Source organism: Rosa rugosa, chromosome 6, assembly GCF_958449725.1.
Source record: "Rosa rugosa chromosome 6, drRosRugo1.1, whole genome shotgun sequence".
Taxonomy (NCBI): Eukaryota; Viridiplantae; Streptophyta; class Magnoliopsida; order Rosales; family Rosaceae; genus Rosa; species Rosa rugosa.
The window spans coordinates 9763624-9780594 of NC_084825.1; the positions used below are offsets into that span (position 1 = coordinate 9763624).

General features: G+C 38.0%; 1 protein-coding gene and 1 long non-coding RNA gene across 2 annotated transcripts; one reads left to right on the forward strand and one right to left on the reverse strand.

Moving 5' to 3' along the window:
* Positions 1 to 3926, forward strand: LOC133713600 (uncharacterized). The gene is made up of 6 exons (XR_009848143.1): positions 1 to 557; positions 684 to 747; positions 1970 to 2040; positions 2377 to 2587; positions 2780 to 2845; positions 3409 to 3926. It is a non-coding gene; the product is annotated as an uncharacterized LOC133713600 (long non-coding RNA).
* A 2155-nt stretch (positions 3927 to 6081) lies between these two features.
* On the reverse strand, positions 6082 to 11198 carry LOC133718720 (cucumisin-like). Its single transcript, XM_062145588.1, has 9 exons — positions 10960 to 11198; positions 10615 to 10813; positions 8723 to 8966; positions 8106 to 8622; positions 7908 to 8011; positions 7410 to 7637; positions 7224 to 7335; positions 6912 to 7104; positions 6082 to 6730 (listed from the first exon to the last, which is right to left on the reverse strand). The coding sequence occupies exons 1-9, from the start codon at positions 11050 to 11052 to the stop codon at positions 6201 to 6203; spliced, it is 2220 nt and encodes a 739-aa protein (XP_062001572.1). The 5' UTR covers positions 11053 to 11198; the 3' UTR covers positions 6082 to 6200.
* Between the last annotated feature and the right edge of the window lie 5773 nt (positions 11199 to 16971).

The following is a 16971-nucleotide window of genomic DNA, read 5'->3' on the forward strand; positions in this document are numbered from 1 at the left end:
CATTCGCGTCGCACTGTTCATTAGAGCTCGAAGTAAATGACGCTTTTGCCCTTAATTTTTTCTTAAATTACATCCCTGCCATTCAGTCTGTTATAAGCACCCGCCGACAGTAGAATGCTAGAACTCCAGAAGGTTCAGGTTTTTTTGCTCTCTCGCTTCTCCTTATCAACTTGACAGTGGTCCAGATATTTAGCAACTGGAGGGTTTGATTAGATACGCGGCAAATCTACCCTAATCCCTTAGACCCAAGTCAAAATCCACATCAAAACCCAAAAATCACTACCAAAAAAGAGGAACAGAGCAAGAGAGTTGTGAGCAACAAGAACAGTGTTGACGCCATAGCTTCCAAAACAGAGCCGACCCAGAAGCTGGTCTTCTCAGACGAGTACAAAGCCACCATCTTTGCTGCAGAACCAAGCTCAGAAGCACAGCCAACAATGCAAAAATCTCAGAGGTGATAGATGGTGCGATCTGGATTTGATAATCTGTGTTTCTTTCTTTTGTTATTGTATCCAGTAGTCTGCGTGTTGAGTAATTGGGAGCATCGCAAAAGCTTGGTGAGATTTCGATTTGGTAGAATCAATATCAACAGAGTTTAAGCTGATTTCCTTGAATTTGTTATGTGCTTTTTCAGTTTTGTGGTTGTTATAATCGGCGTTTGTTTCTTTTTGTTTTGTATTCAGTGTTTTGCGTTTTGATTGGATCCAGTTTGTGATGAGACGATTGGGTTTAGAACAAGTAGAACAGGTGTGGTATTTGATTGTGTTCGTGTTTCTTTAATTGATTAGTTGATAATTGTGTGTGTTCTGAAGTTATCAAGGTCAGTCACTGAGATCAACACTGATAAAATTATATGGTGAGGAACTATAGTATGGTATTTTATCTAAGTGATACAAAGCAGGAAAAAAAAAAACTGAAATAAAATTAGAGTTTTATGTAAGCTGCTCTTTCAGCTTCTCTCTTCTTTTCTGAGCCTAAACTTGAACTTCCTAATATCCATCATGTTATAGTACTACTTTTCCTTTTGTTTTTTCTTTTTCTTTTTTTATGCAGTAAAATGGAGGTGGAAGACTGGAAGTTGTACATATCATATATTAATTTAAGGATTAATTGCATGGAACTAGATTCCTAGAAGTAGTCGGAAAGGCTTAAAGCTTCCCAGTTTTTATTATACATATTGTAACCATTCCCACATGCAAAGGGATGATCCATTATGCCTTGAGAAAGTAGGCATCAACCTTTTTATTGAGAATGATGACAAAGTCCAGATACTTATTTAGTTTTGATTGAGTATTTTTTTTTTTTTTTTTTCAATTTTATGTATCTCTGATTTCTAGAAACTTTGAAATTGGAGACCTTTAGTCCACTTTCAGAATCCCAGCAACCAAAAGAAGCGTTAGTTTTTTCCTAACCAAATATTAATTGGAATGGAACAACTGAACCAGGAATTGATATTGCTTTAGCAAGGTCTGTAGTCCTTTAGACTTAAAAATTGATTTTAGAACTTAACACTGGAAAGTTTGTTATTCTAAGTAAAAATCCACATGGGTTTACAATATAGTAGACTTATTCTACATCAAGGTTCCACTATTTGAATTAGATACTCCCCTCCCGCTCCTGTTCCCCAACTAATCTATATAAGATGAAATGGTCTGTTAATGTTAATTGTTGAAATGAAATCAGACGATCCACTGTTCTGGTGCAAAGGTCCAGGTGGAATTTTGGCTAAATTTTGCAACCAATTGTAATTATGGGGTTTAGATAGAAATAGGGAAAAGAGTAACCTGTGGTCAGTGTAGTGTGTATGAGTTTATGCATTGGTGATAAACGTGAAATTCTGATCTTCATATACTCTGAACACTAAATGAATCAGATATTTGTATATGTCTAACTTCTGATATCAAATCAAAACTAAGTCTCCTTTATTCATCTAAAAATTGATCTAAACTTAATTTTCCATAATTTGCAGTCTTTGCAAAATCTCAGACACTGCAACAGAAAAGAGAAGAAGGCAAATTAGTTTGATCTGCAATTTCACAAGTAAGACTTCAATCTTTTACTCTCTGTCTTTTCTAATATAAGTACCTTGCTTGCTTTCAAAAATGATCAAGTAGTTGGTCCTATGTTCACCGGATTGAGAGGCCACAAATGTGACCATTTTGTCATGGCCATTTATCTTTTTTGTATTTTTTTATATTATTATTATTATTATTATTATTATTATTATTATTATTATTATTATTATTATTATTATTATTATTATTTTCTTCTTCTTCTTACAGATAGCTTACATTGAGTTTAATTTTAGTTATTTTACAATGAGTTTTGCCATTTTATAGTTTCTAACTTCTGAAATTAATTTTCCATAATTTGCAGTCCTTGCAAAACCTTGGGCACTGCAATACAGAAGAGAAGAAGCCAAATCAGTTTGATCTCCAATTTGACAAGAGAGATGCCATCAAGCTGTACCGCATCGATCAAGCTCTGAGATACAGAGGTTGGGTTGAAAATGAGTACAAAATTTCACCATCTACGGGTACCAGGGAATCTCACTGTTTTTGCTTCCTTCACTGGTCAATCTGACCAGGTAATGGTTTCCGTTCTTGATTTGGGTTCAAAATATTGGTGTTCGGTGATTGGGTTTAGGGATTTGCTTTGTGTCCTGCAAGTATAGGAACTTTGATGGGGAAAAAATTGGTTTTTTTTTTTTTTTGGTGCTTTTCGTCATATAAACTGGTATATTGTTCTCAGTGGTTTCTTACTTCCTCTCTGTTCAAAGGTATTGAATCAAATACCCGGATTATTATCTTTTGAAATTGCGTTGAGAAAAGCAAGAGAGCTCCAGGTCAGATACCCTCTCCCAGATTATCTTTCTCCTGTTTTGGTTTCTGAAATCGACCCTCTCCCAGATTATCTTTCTCCTGTTTTGGTTTCTGAAATTGGTTCAATTTGATGTCTGTATGACAAATGGATGATACCAATTTTGTGTTTGAACAAGAAAAAGAATGAGTGGGAATGCTTGGATGGTTTATGTGGTGTTATAAATTAGGTGTTTTGGCTCCGGGTTTCAAGTTTTTGTTTGTGCAAAAACTGATACAAAACTTCTTCTCTTCTGTAGTGAGTGTAAATTATAATTCAAGCAGTTAAAGTTGAGGAAGTTAGGTATTAACAATGCTATAAAGTTTGGGTATATATTCTGACTATTCGGTTTTGGTGTCAATATCTAAAGTTCTGTGCTGTTTTGGCCCTTTATGAATTGCACTTTCAGTTTACTTGGTTTCAAACTTGACCGATATTGTTGTGAATGATTGGAGGGTTTTATTTGGGTGTCCTTATCATTTCTTGAGTGGTGTGGTGATGATGGTTTCTCAATTTTCCTTGCCTTGATGCTTCATGGAGTTGGTGCAGGCCTATGTTGACGTGGTTGGTTCCTGTACTGGAATGGTTCATTTACATAGTTGGCGTACTTATTATGAACGGTGTGAGATTACTACTACCAAAAGTTGTGCCTTTTGAAGATTATTGCTGGTTAGTATCTTTTTTTCCACGCTGGATTTGTCAATGTCTAAATGGAATGTGATTCACAAGCAGCTGCTCCATCTTTTTCGAATCACTCACAATTGGCCTCAGCAAAACCACGCACTCTGGAGGAAGCAACTTTTTGGACATCCTCCATGACTAGCTATCAATAGGCTAACACCGTTTGAGAATATACACCTGCTAATGGACATCATACAACTATTTTTTGCAAACTATTGCAGCAGCAGTTGTAATTAGCTTTAAACTATGACAACCTATTTTTTGAACACACTACCACAACATATGTATTGGTGGTTATGTTGCTAGAACATGATCTACTTCATCTTTTGTTGTAAAACAGATAATCTTTTGTTAATATAATGATTATGTCGACTATATTTTCTATGCTTTTGGATTATGTCCTTAAATAACATTATGTTAGCTTCAAAACCCGCGGCACAATTTCTAGTCATATCCTATTATAGAAACATCCATCCCTACCTCCTCTGCATAACAACCAATTCATTTTACAGACACGAATTGCTAATATTTTTGGATGGGGCGGTACAAAAAGCTATATGCAGCCTGACTGAGATCACCGAGCCAGCCAAGCACTTTTCTTCATCCATGTTCTCTAGATTCAACAAGCTGAGGAAGTATATATATACACTTAATGGTTAATAGACGTAATAGTCAAATGTACACTTAATCTGCAATTATAAAGTATGTTTGCTTCTCTAACCCAAGAACAAGATTTAGATGATCAGTTTGATAGGTATAAAATATATCACCCAAGTAGCACACAATACACTCACGTCTATTATTAAAAAAGAAGAAACCGAAGAATATCGGAATCGCAACCGATGGTCATTCGTCAGCTGCACTTCTCAACACATTCAAGGAAACAGAATTTTTTTCCCATTCAAGTTCCCATTTGGGATCCGACAATACATACAAACCAAACCGTTGATATTCTCCCCACATAGCGAAGCAGAGGGGGGGAGTCCCCTTAAAAAGGGAGATGAAGAGAGGGTTTCGGATAAGGGAACGCCACAACTTGCACACGCTTGTAAACCTTAAAAGGTACTTGACATGTAGCCTTGGGAATATCTGAAAGCACAAGATTTCGAGGATGGGGTCGCCATGAGTGTTGTTGTTGTTGTTGTTGCCATTGTGGTGCTTTAAGTGTTGGTAGGCGTGGATAAAAGAAAGGCTGCGGGTGAGAGAGGACCAAGACTTGCACACACACCTGCAACTCATTACATCCTTGATCGCTAGCCTTGGCAATATCTTAAAGCATAAAATTTCGGTTGGGAGCTGGGGGATATTAGATTCGATGTTTGTGTTCTGTTTTGCCTGCAGATGTTCCATGCTTAGTGGAGAATGAAATATTGAGGATTATACCGAAAGACGAATTTGAGTCGATCCACCCAATTTAATTGTATTGTGATATCCCTAGATTGAAGGTATTAATGACAAGACATATGGGTTTTCTTGGTCTGCAAGCTAGGTTTCTTAATTATTTCTGAAGTAGGTATTGAATAACTTTTAAATATAATTTGATCTTAGAAAACAAAATAATTATGGAAAATTTATTATATTGTACGTCTTAGACCACCACATGTATTATGATTCGGGCTAATGTGATTTTTTTTTTTTTTGATATGTTCGAGCTAATGTACGTGATTGGTCCATATAAAATGTGTACGTTTTTTATTGGTCTATTAATATTTCTTGTTTTCATTGTGGTCCGGACTAATATGATTAGTCCGAATAATATCGTTTTTTAATGGACTAATAATCTAATTTGCGGGTGGACTTGAAGGCAACCACAAGATGAATTCTTCAGGACAACCGATTTCTAGGTTTCCTACAACTAGTCAATGAAGCAAATCAATAGTTAATGTAACCTCGCTCGACGTTTTGTGCTTGACTTTTGTTATTTGGCTTTATAGATTAGCATATCAGTTATGATGTGTAGTAATAGCGTAATACTAGGTAGTAATACACTAATAGTGTAATACCGTATTTGGAGTGTTATTCGAACATTCAGCTTTTCTGAAACTTTGATTACAAGGGTGGTTTTGAAAAGCATAACTATGGAGAATTTGTTTTCAGACATTGTACTGGCTCCATGGATAGGATCTCAAGACTGTATAAAGGAATTCTCTTAGGGGAATTTGAGGCCTAAAAACTAGTCTGGTTTCTGTATACTTGGCTTCAAAAATGCTCTTTTCTTTTCAATTTGTGTGCTGAGATTTTTTGTTTGGATTGAGTGATGATGAAAGCGGGGAGGAGGTGGTTGTATTATTGAATTGTGGTTCTCGTGAAACAAAAGTGCTAGCTTGTGTCCCTCTATAACCACTTCAATTTTGATTTCAGCATGGTTGTTGCACCAGTTAACTAGCTAGTGTATATATGGACTACATTCATTTCAAATTCCCACGTCTACAAGCAAGTGGATAAATTCATAAATAAAAATTAATCACCTCTTCTTTTTTTTTTTTTTACGTGACTTTGTGAGTTCGTGCAAAGACACAGGTATAAGGCTAGTAAGATAAAGATTATAGATGAAATCTTGGAGTATTATTATAATTGTGCCCGTAGACTTGGACATTAATTTCCAATATTTTTCGCTTTCGCTTACATTTTTGCTTTCGCTTACATGACACACCTCTTAATTAAACTGCAACATAGACAACGATGGGGCTCTTGACTTGGAAAACACCATCATCCCACATCAAAGACGCAGAGACTAAATTTGATTTCTCAATCGGCCCTTTTATAGTGACAACAAAAGATTTCTTTTGCCCGAGAGATGTGAACGATAGCACATTTGGATTCACATTGATTTTGAGTCCTAATGGAGCCACCACTTTAACTCTGTATGTGGAATTCGACGATCCAACATTAGTGACAGTCCTATGGAAGACCCCATTAACAAATTTTGGATCCTTGATGGAAAGTGCAAAAGAAGGATAGTTCAGGTCATTGGCTGTTCCATTATTAGATTTTGATGAACAACTAGTCTTGTCCTTGGTTATGGCTTTCAATAGTTTACCACTGTATCCTTGTGAACACAAAAAATCTATGTAGTCTTGTTCATCAAGATTGTACACCAAACCAGGATATGGAGCCCTAGAAGGGTTTATCAGGCCAGCTCCGTATGCAAATTCAGCATCAGGGCTAGTTTTGGAACTCATAGATTTAGCTGCAAAAGAATGAAATACATAAGGATTGCTATATCTTTTTAATACTAATCTGATAACTAGTCCAATCTTATGCAAAATAACACTACTTTCACACAAGAGATCGAAAGTCCAATATTATGCAACATAACACTACTTTCACACGAGATCAAAAACTCTTCTTTGCAAATTATAAAAACAAACCGGTAGTGATGAGAGCCGATTGGATGGCAGCCGATGACCATTTAGGGTGAAATGATTTGACGTATGCAGCTACGGCTGTAGCATGGGGGCACGCCATTGATGTCCCGGTTTCTAAATAGTATCCAGCTCTACTGCCACCACCACTTGGGGGATATGCCGCTAGAATGTAAGTTCCTGGAGCCGCTAAATCTGGCTGCAAGGTGGCCATGTAATTGTTAAACATGCTTGTTCTACTTCATCGATCACCTACAATATCATTCCTTTTGCTTAAGCCTAGATATACAATTAAGATTTCATTACAAATCAATTCACCTTGAGAATGTTGGGATTGATCGGATTTGGACCCCTTGATGAGTAGGAGGGCACATATGGAGCCAATACATCATTAATCTCTTCACTTTTCCAAATAGTTGCAGTTGCGTTCCTATAAAAATGAAGATTAATTAACATGCATATCCTAATATCCACTGTTAAGCTTCTTAGTTTCTTAATAAATACCTTGTTAATTTTATGTATTTGTAAATGTCGCTATGTTCTTCCAACCCGACGTGTGATGCAGGCACCGGAAGAGGGCCAAGCACTTCATCGGCGACTTTTTGTCCCATCAGAACAATTCCTGCTGCACCACCCAATATGGCCCCACCCCCAGCCCCATCGATAGGGCCATCACAAAGCACAATTTTATCTTTGATCAAATCTTCTTCTAAGGTATCTTGAAGACAAAACCTACAATTAATTTAGTAACATTAAATATCAAACAAGATACACCATATGCAGTTTTGTGAATGATCACATTTTGATGACATTAATCTAAAACATGATGTATGATGATAATTAAGGTCAGCTTCAACATATTGAACAACGATAACCAATTAAGTTAGAAATCATATTTTACCATTTCTTTTTTTTGAATTGCCAAATTTTTTTTTAGTGAAGAATATTTACTCGAGCTTAATAAGTCATTAATGGATGAAGTCTTAATTGAAAGATCAATACCCGGAGAGGGTCCCGTTAGCACCTGCTTTTTTATTGGGTGCATCTCCACCATAAATTAAAGGATAGAATTTACCTCGGAGGTCATATATGTTTGGTAAAAGTCCCTGGTAATTAATATAAAAAACAAAAGTTACTAGTTAGAAATGTAGACAAGTACTAATTAATTGTGAGCAGCAGTAGTTAGATTTAATTAATTACCTCATAGATTTTACCGTTACCCAATTGAACTTTGGTGATGAATTGGCGGTTTATGGTGGTAGCAGCCACAGAAAGTTGCCATGGTGCAAAGTTTGTCACAGTTTTTGCTCCCGGACCTTCGTTACCAGCGGCCATGGAAACTAATATCCCATTTCTGGTAGCATGAAATGCCCCAATTGCAAATGCATCATTTAAATAATCAACTGGAATACTGCCCCCGACGGAAATAGAGAGAATGTCGACACCGTCAGCAATGGCATCATCGAATGCCGCTAAAACGTCAGCATCTTCACAAGCAGGCGTGTTGCTCCAGCATACTTTGTACACGGCAATACGTGTTGATGGCACCCCTCCTCTTGCTTTTCCCAACCCTAAACCATTTAGGCTTGCCTTGCTCACTGTGTTCCCAGCTGCCGTTGATGCAGTATGAGTTCCATGACCATTTGAGTCTCTTGGAGACTCAACATCTGCTTCGAAGGATCGAGAAGCACGGTAATACTGTGCTCCAATGATTTTACTGTTGAGATCTCAGTAAATAAATCCATATTAGCTAGTATAAAAAGTCATTAATTTATTTAATTACATGTATGCTAGAGCAGATCGATTAGTTAGCATACTTGTTACAAGCAAGATTTCCATTGCCTTGACATTTGCCTTTCCATTTCTTAGGTGGAGGACCAAAACCAGCATCACTAAAGCTGTCTGACTCTGGCCAAATTCCACTGTCTATCACACCGACGATGATATCCCTTTCAAGGGCGCTTCTCTTAACTGTTTCTGGAAACCCAAGGAAGTTCCATGACTTTGTTGTTTTCACGCTCCTTTGTTTGCTTAGGAAGACAGACACTACACCATCCATTCCTGTATACATAAATTCGTACATGTATATTTACATTAATTATTCGTGTGTGTATATATATATATATATATATATATATATATATATATATAGGTCTTCCACTAAGGGATCTCTTTTTTTGGTCTTTTATAGGGATAGGCATTAGACAAACTTTTCAATTATATTTCGGCGTCTCAACTGTTCATTTTTTAGATCCTAATGTGTAGATCACTTCTGCAAATTTTCAGCCAAATTGGTGATCGTTAAGGCATCCAAAACTGCAATTTACATGAACGGACCGAATCTGTCGAACCGGAACCGTTCGTGTTTATAATGGTAAATTGCAGTTTTGGATGCCTTAACGATCATCAAATTGGCTGAAAATTTGCAGAAGTGATCTATACATTAGGACCTAAAAACTGAACGGTTAAGATGTGAAAATATGATCGAAAAGTTGGATAATGCCATATCCCTAGAAAAGACTAAAAAAATAGATCCCTCACTAGAAGGGCCCTGTATATATATATATATATATATATATATATATATATATATATATATATATATATATATATATATATATATATTTACATTAATTATTGTTAAGAGTATATGTGGAAGTCAACACAGATGGTCAAGATAAAACTATGATCAAAATGATCAAAGCTTCAGTAAAAAATGGGTCATCTCTACAGTAACAAGTGTTGAGTTGTTGACCAGCTATAGTAGCAGTTAGCAAGGGTTAGCAATCGAGTCAGTATAAAAAGGGAGATTCGTCATTTTACTGAGTGAGAGTTAGCGATTGTACAATTACCCAGAAAAATTACCAATACCAGTTCTTCATCGTCTTCATCTTTCTTCTTCTTCCTTCTTTGTTTAGCTGGTTCTTTCATTTTCATTATCAATACCAGAATTTTGGTATGGTATCAGAGTGATAGCCAGAGGCTTTTTCAGGTGAGGGAGAGAAGGATGAGAGAGAAATTAAGAATCACCATGACTCCATGGGAGAGAGAACAAGAGCTTTTCAGGTTTCAGAAAACGAGAATCGACTTAAACCAGTCCCCTTCTTCCCTCACCGGTAGAGAAGACGAAGAAAAGAAGCCCTCCCAGATTAAAAAATAAAAACAATAAAAATGGGATTGCTTGCCTATTGTCAAAATACACCACCGGCTCATGAAGTGTGGCACGTTGATTATGGAGCAACAAACCATATGACGTCCAACATCAATCACTCACCACGGCAGAAAACTTTGAAGAAACATAACTATGCAAAAATTATTAAATCTCCAGTTTCACATTTCACATTTACCAACCCTGCTGGCTGCTGCAACCTAGTACACCGAGTACTAGTTTGAGGGAATGAGGAGGGATGTTAAGAGTATATGTCGAAGTCAACACAGATGGTCAAGATAAAAGTACGTATGATCAAAATTAATGATCAGAGCCTCAGTAGAGAAAAGGGGTCATCTCTACAGCAACATGTGTTGATTAGCTATAGCCTATAGGAGCAGTTAGCAAGATCAGTTGGCATGGGCTTAGTTAGTTCTTTCATTTTCATCATCAATACCAGAATTTTAGCAATTATAATATTTATACGTACACTACGCCATCTATTCCCGTATGAATGGTAAGATTTATTCAATGCAAAGGTAGGGTTGCAGTAGTACGTACCGGTCATTTTTTGTGCTTCTTGCTCTGTGAGCATTGCAGCAAATCCATTGAAACTTCTCTTGTAGCTGTGAAGAAGCAGAGCTTCATGTGCAATATCAATGTTGCTGCTGTCAACTACGTCCTGTAGCATATTCACATGAAGATCAGGTAATATGGGTACCCCGTTCTTTGGCTTGTCGCCCATATACACAACATAAGGCTGCATCAAATTGCAAGATCCACGTTAAGTGAGACGAAACTTTGAAGATCGACACAAAGTGATGTGGTCAAATTTTTAATATTAAATGCATAAGCTAAAGTAAGTTAATTTAGATTATTAGGATTAATAGAATTTGGGAGATATACCTTTCGGGTATCCTGAGCAGTTGAGTGAGTAACATCGACAAGCAGTAGAATACTGCAAATGAGGCTGAGAAGGAGAAACCATCGAAGAGCCATACTATTACTATGTATGCTGCTACTAGCTAGAGCCTATAAAGGACATTGCTCTCATAGTCTCAACATGTATTTATAGCAAGAATTGATCGAACAAATATAAGGTGAAAAAGTAAAGCTTCAAAGCTCAAACTTTTTCATGTAAGCTAGCCAATAAAAGTTTAAGGCTTCTACGTACAGTTCTGGATGCATGTGATTTGCTTCAGGACAATATTAAATATCGTGGATTTCTTTAAGAAAAGGATAAACCCAAAAACGGTTCTTAAAGTGGAAGTGTTGCAACATAACTTTGAGATAGTTGACCATTTTTCATCCACAATTAACAAAGACGATTGAGTATCAAAGGATAAAAGCTCATACAACATAAGATACATTTGCCTTTATAGAAATTTAATAATAACTTTTGGAACCGACAACATATACATGATTTACCCAAAGATAGAAAGAAGAAAAAACTCATATAGGTGTGGTTAATTGGTCATTGTCATGTATAATAATTCATATGCTTTCATTTCATGATTTTCATCCATATAACAAAAGCACCCGTGAATGCGTACAATAATTCATATGTTTTCATTTCATGATTTTCATCCATGATGAAAATCATGAAATGAAAACATATGAATTATTGTACGCATTCACGGTGCTTTTGTTTTTTTTTCTTTCCATGGTGTGGACCTCGGCCACACTACAAAAAGCACAAGCATTTGAGTTGGAGAATATAGGTGCTTTCCTATGTATCTTTTGCCACACAATGTCCCAAGTGGAAGCATAATTAGCAAACAAATCAACAGACTTGATTGTAGGAGCGAAAATCCAATTTCAAAGTTTTAATTGATCCTTTGCAAAATAGCTACTTAGAATAGATCTGGTGGTCTCTTGCACTAAAGCATTCCATACAGTCCTTTTGCAAGAGCACATCTGGTGGTCTCTGGTGATTTTTGACCACGTACAGTGAAGCGTGCAGAACCGTTTTGGTTGGAGAATATATATATATATATATATATATATTGTACGTAGTATTAGAACTTTCAACTTTTGTCTAGCAAATTAACAAATTAACAAAAGGATAGAAAAAAATGCTTTACGAATTAATTTTCTTTTCTATCCTAAAAAAAATCTGGCACACCAAAAATTTATTTTATTATTGCCTTGCTCAATATTTTTTTTTTTAATCAAATAAAGGATTAGACAATATTAGTTTCTCGGAAGCAGACGATGTAGGGAGCAAGTCTCACTTTCAATCCCGAAGAAGAAATGGTTTGCCACACTTTGAGAACCCACCGCCCGTTCTTCTATTTTTATTTATTAATAAAAAAGAAAAAAAATACAAAGAAGAGACGCAATATATGTCTCTATGCACCAAACTTATTTGGTGCTTTTCACATGAACATCCACCGACACTAAGCCATCTCCATTTCTTATATCAGAAGCATGCATACGGTCGGCATAATTTCAATCATACTGTTCAAAGTGATTATCACTTCTCCATTTGCGCATAAAGTACAACTTTGGTTATCCAATGTACCACCACTCAACCTTCACCACTCGATCATTCATACATTGTCCTGGCCTTGGCATAATTTGCATGGTGGGGCATGCATTTCTTGAACGTGCGTGTATATACATGTTGTGCATGCCACCATTCACCACTCGATCATTCATATATTGTCCTGGCCTTGGCATAATATGCGTGGTAGGGCATGCATTTCTTGAACGTTTATATATGTTGTGCCAAGATCTAGCACAAGTGTACATGTAAGGATCATGTGCGTACTCACAGATTAGGCCTCATCAACGGGCCGTGTTTTATTGTAAATTGAAAGATCCAAGTCCGTCCATATAAAGCGGGTCTTGCGGGCTTTTACAGGCCGGGCCTTGCGGGCTTTTTTGGGCCGGGCCTTGCGGGCTTTATTTACAAATAAATCTTTAAAAATACTAATTTTTTTATAAACTTATATGGATTAAATTCAGTTTATCCCCCCTGAGGTTTGGGGGTAATTTCATGTTAGTCCATGTCCTCTCAATTTAATCAGTTTACCCCTCGAGCTTTCTAATTTTCCTCAACCGTGTCCATTCCGTCCAATTTGGACGTTAAGTTTGACAAAAAAGCCCACTTTAAGGGCTAAAATTGTCATTTTAAGGAAAAAAAAAACCGCATATTTTAATATATGCGGAGGTCCTTATCAGAGAAGCACTGTGTGTGTGCGTGGGTGTGGACTTAATGAAACAAGGGTGTCGTTGAATTCTACAAGCAAAGAAAAGCAACTTAATGAGTCCTTATTAGAATAGGAATCCAACTTTGCTAAAGTTTCGTACTAGCTAGCTTGTTTTCTAATCCTTAAACGTACGTGATTCCAAGTTCCAAGCAAAGAGTTGTAGTAAGTATAAAAATCCAATAACAACTTGTTTTGATTCTTCTTCTCCATAGTCGACGCCATGGCTTCTGCAATCTCCAAGAATAAGAAAAACCACCAGGCTGCTGTTAAGGCACTAGACGATGCAGAGGCTTATTTCAAGCTCCAAAAGTTGGACTCTGCAATCAAAGAGGCTATGCAAGCGAAAAACCTCGACCCTAATTTGCCCAACGTCGACAATTTTATCACAGCATACAAGATTCATAGGGCCATGTCCTCCAAGAAAAACTGGTATGTGATTCTTGGCATCCCCGAATGTACGCATTTATTAACTATCAATAAAAGATATAAGGAATTGGCACTCGTGGTGCACCCTGATAAGAATGTCTCTGCTGCTGCTGAAGGTGCTTTCAAGCATGTTAAAGCTGCCTTGGACTTTCTCTCTGACCCGGTGAGAAAGAAGGATTACGACAGGTCTTTAATGTCCAAAAAGAAGACGTACGCTGCTGCTGCGGCAAGGAAAGCCACCGATTATAAGAATGCTGCGGCTGCTGCTGCAAAGGAGGCTGAGGCTGCTGCTGCCAGGAGTGAGATTAATGCACGCAAACGACGTTCTAGTGCGCCCATGAGTGAACTCGAGTATGGCATAAATCTAATAATGAAATACTCGCCAAAATACATGGAGCCAAAGTTCTGTGTCTGGTGATACCTACAATGTAGGCATGCCAAGTTAAACTACTGCGGGTTGCTCTAATTTTCTGCTTCTTATTTTTGTAATTCTACTACTCCAATTTTGAGGAACTGATCCATAAGTGAGTGCTGTGGTACGTACTTTTTTTTTTTTTTTTATATTGCAAGTTCCAATTCCTTTAACTGCTTTGTCTGCTTCATGAACACTATTGTTTGGTTAATTATTAGTTCCAAGTTTCGTATATCTTCTATTTTGTTTTTACAAATGTTTATGTTTTAGTGAACTCTGTAAATGCCATCCACAGAAATCGATCAACGATAGGAGTTATAATTTGTTCTCCACGAGTGGAACCTGCAACATGATTGAGGAGAGAGTTTGACCATGACCTTCCATATACTCCTTGCAGTTGGCTTCCCTATACATCTACGGGTTGGCTGTGGTATACTGTCAATGTGAGTCATTTTATTACCTGATTAATTTTTATAGGTTTCCTCCTGATTTCTATAGTTTGCCAATAATTATTGTGCCCAAGTTAAGACTATTTTTTTCCGATCATCATTAATTATATTTATATATTGGAAATTTTATTGTGTGTAGTACTTATACTTTAGGCTAAGAGCAAGAGAGAGCTCAAATGAATCATCCTAGTTGAAAGTATACTTTGTTGAGAATGTGTATAAATATAACTCCCACATTGGAAAAATATAACTTTGCTTATGAGTTTATAAGGATTTGGGCCACTCCATCCATTGCCAATTGGTTTTGGATGTGAACCCCAGATTACTTTATCATACTTTAGGCTAAGAGCCAGAGAGAGCTAAACTGAATCATCCAACTGAAAGTGGATTAGAGGACAATATTCTTTATTACGTACTCGACCTTAAAAGTTTTAGCAAATTTTATAATATGCATGCAGCAGTTACAAGAAGAACACATTGGCCTTTCCAAGCACCTAAGGGTATAAGGCATGATCACACATTGTTTATTCACTTGGAGAAGTGTATGATCACAATGGTTTCAACAAGTAAATCTAATTTCCATGCATGCATCCTGCAATCTAGTGTTTCCTATGCAGATCGAATACTAAGCCAGCACAAATTCGTGTTTTAGTTTATATATCCCATGAAGATAGACACTCTGGCAACCTCAAGGCATGGCTCGATAATCCCTCTCTTGCTTGCTGGTTGATAATACACGGCACGTGCCTAATTAAGGACTTCTAGAGAGATGGTCAACAGCTACTTGTTCAACCCAGTGTCGGGTGCTTGCATTGCTCTGCCAACCCACGCGAACCCTGTTTGAGCCCAAAAGTAATTTTGGCAATATCCTTTAGTGGATCTAGCACAGCGGGCCGATACCTGCGGCCCAAAAATAAGCCTACTGGGGTTTGGGTTACAGCTTCGCCCATTCCGGAATCCATGAGGAAAACGAAACCTTATTGGAGTCAAGTAGCAGAGATTGACTAGGAAACTTCAATCAATAATCCTTCTACAACAAGGAGCAATCAATAATCAATACCCTAGGTATATATACCAGGTTTCAAGCACGAATTAAAGACCTCTCTCATATCAATCAATCCTAGCGATTACAAAGCCTCCCCGGAGCAAACCTTCAACCTTGTTGAAATCCGGTGACCGTGCGCCAGTCCTAGTCTCTCCAAGAGCCGACTGTCAGCATCACCAGACCAACCCGGCGACCGTACTTCCAGTCCCAGTCTCCCAGCGAGCCGACTGCGAGCGCAACCGCCACCGTTACTACCAGCGAAGCAAGGGTAACGCCCTCGCAACCCAGCGAAGCTAAAGTCACGCTTTAGCGCAACCCGTGCTTTCTCCAAACTTCCCAGTGATTGCTCTGCTTAGTCTGCAATACTAAGTATCGATTCGGTGATGCGAAGAGATCACACCCAAAGTCCTTATCCGTAAGGCAGAAAGTCCTTATCCGTAAGGCTAGAGAAGAACCCTGTGGCGAGGTTGGTGCTCTCCTCGTCCATAAACGCTTGAAGAAGAAGTCAGGTCAAGGGACTACCCCGACGACTGCACCCCACGGTGCTAGCACGCCTGCGCACACGCTCAAAAGAGACAGTTTGCAAGCCAACTGGTTTTGGAGCCAAACATTTTGGCACGCCCAGTGGGACCAACTAAGTGTCTCTTCGTGAACGTTAGCCATTGGGAAGTCAAGCGAAAACCCTTACAAAAAGGGCTACGCTAACTGCTTAAAACACAAGACCTCCAGTTACAAACCGCATCCTCGCGCGGATTGTCGTGGTCTGTCAGAAGAACAAGTGATTCAAAGATTCTCTCTTCATCCCCAATTCTCCGATATGTCAACTGAACAGGGAGAGAGTCACTCGACCGCTACTGAGGGTCAAACTGTCATTACTAATCAGGCCAGTGAGCCTGTCGCTACCCCTGTCTCCAATACGGTGGGGAGTGAAGAATCAGAGGATTTCGTTGAGAAGCCTATTCCAGAGGGAGCGACCGTCGAGGTTGCATGCGCGATCATCTCAGAAAACATTGAAAACCATCGCAAGAAGATGGCTGCTGATCTGAAAAGGGAAAACGCTAAAACAGATAGAATCTTACGCGAAATAAACCAGCGTATTTCCCAACAAGCTGTGGAAACTGAGCAACTGATGTCGCAAACTGAGAGTGCATTAAAAGCTCAAGCTATAAGCATCGCAGATGCCCAGAGTCAGCAGTAAAAAAAGATCATTGATGCTCTTGCGAATCATACCAAGCAAACAGCATCAGATATGGCAGGTCTTCGCAAAGATGGAGCAACTCTCGCAACCGAGGTGGCCATGCAAAGAGCTGAGTTGAACCAAGCTAAAGAAGTGTTGAATAAGACGTTAGGAGATCCTAACGCTATCCTTGG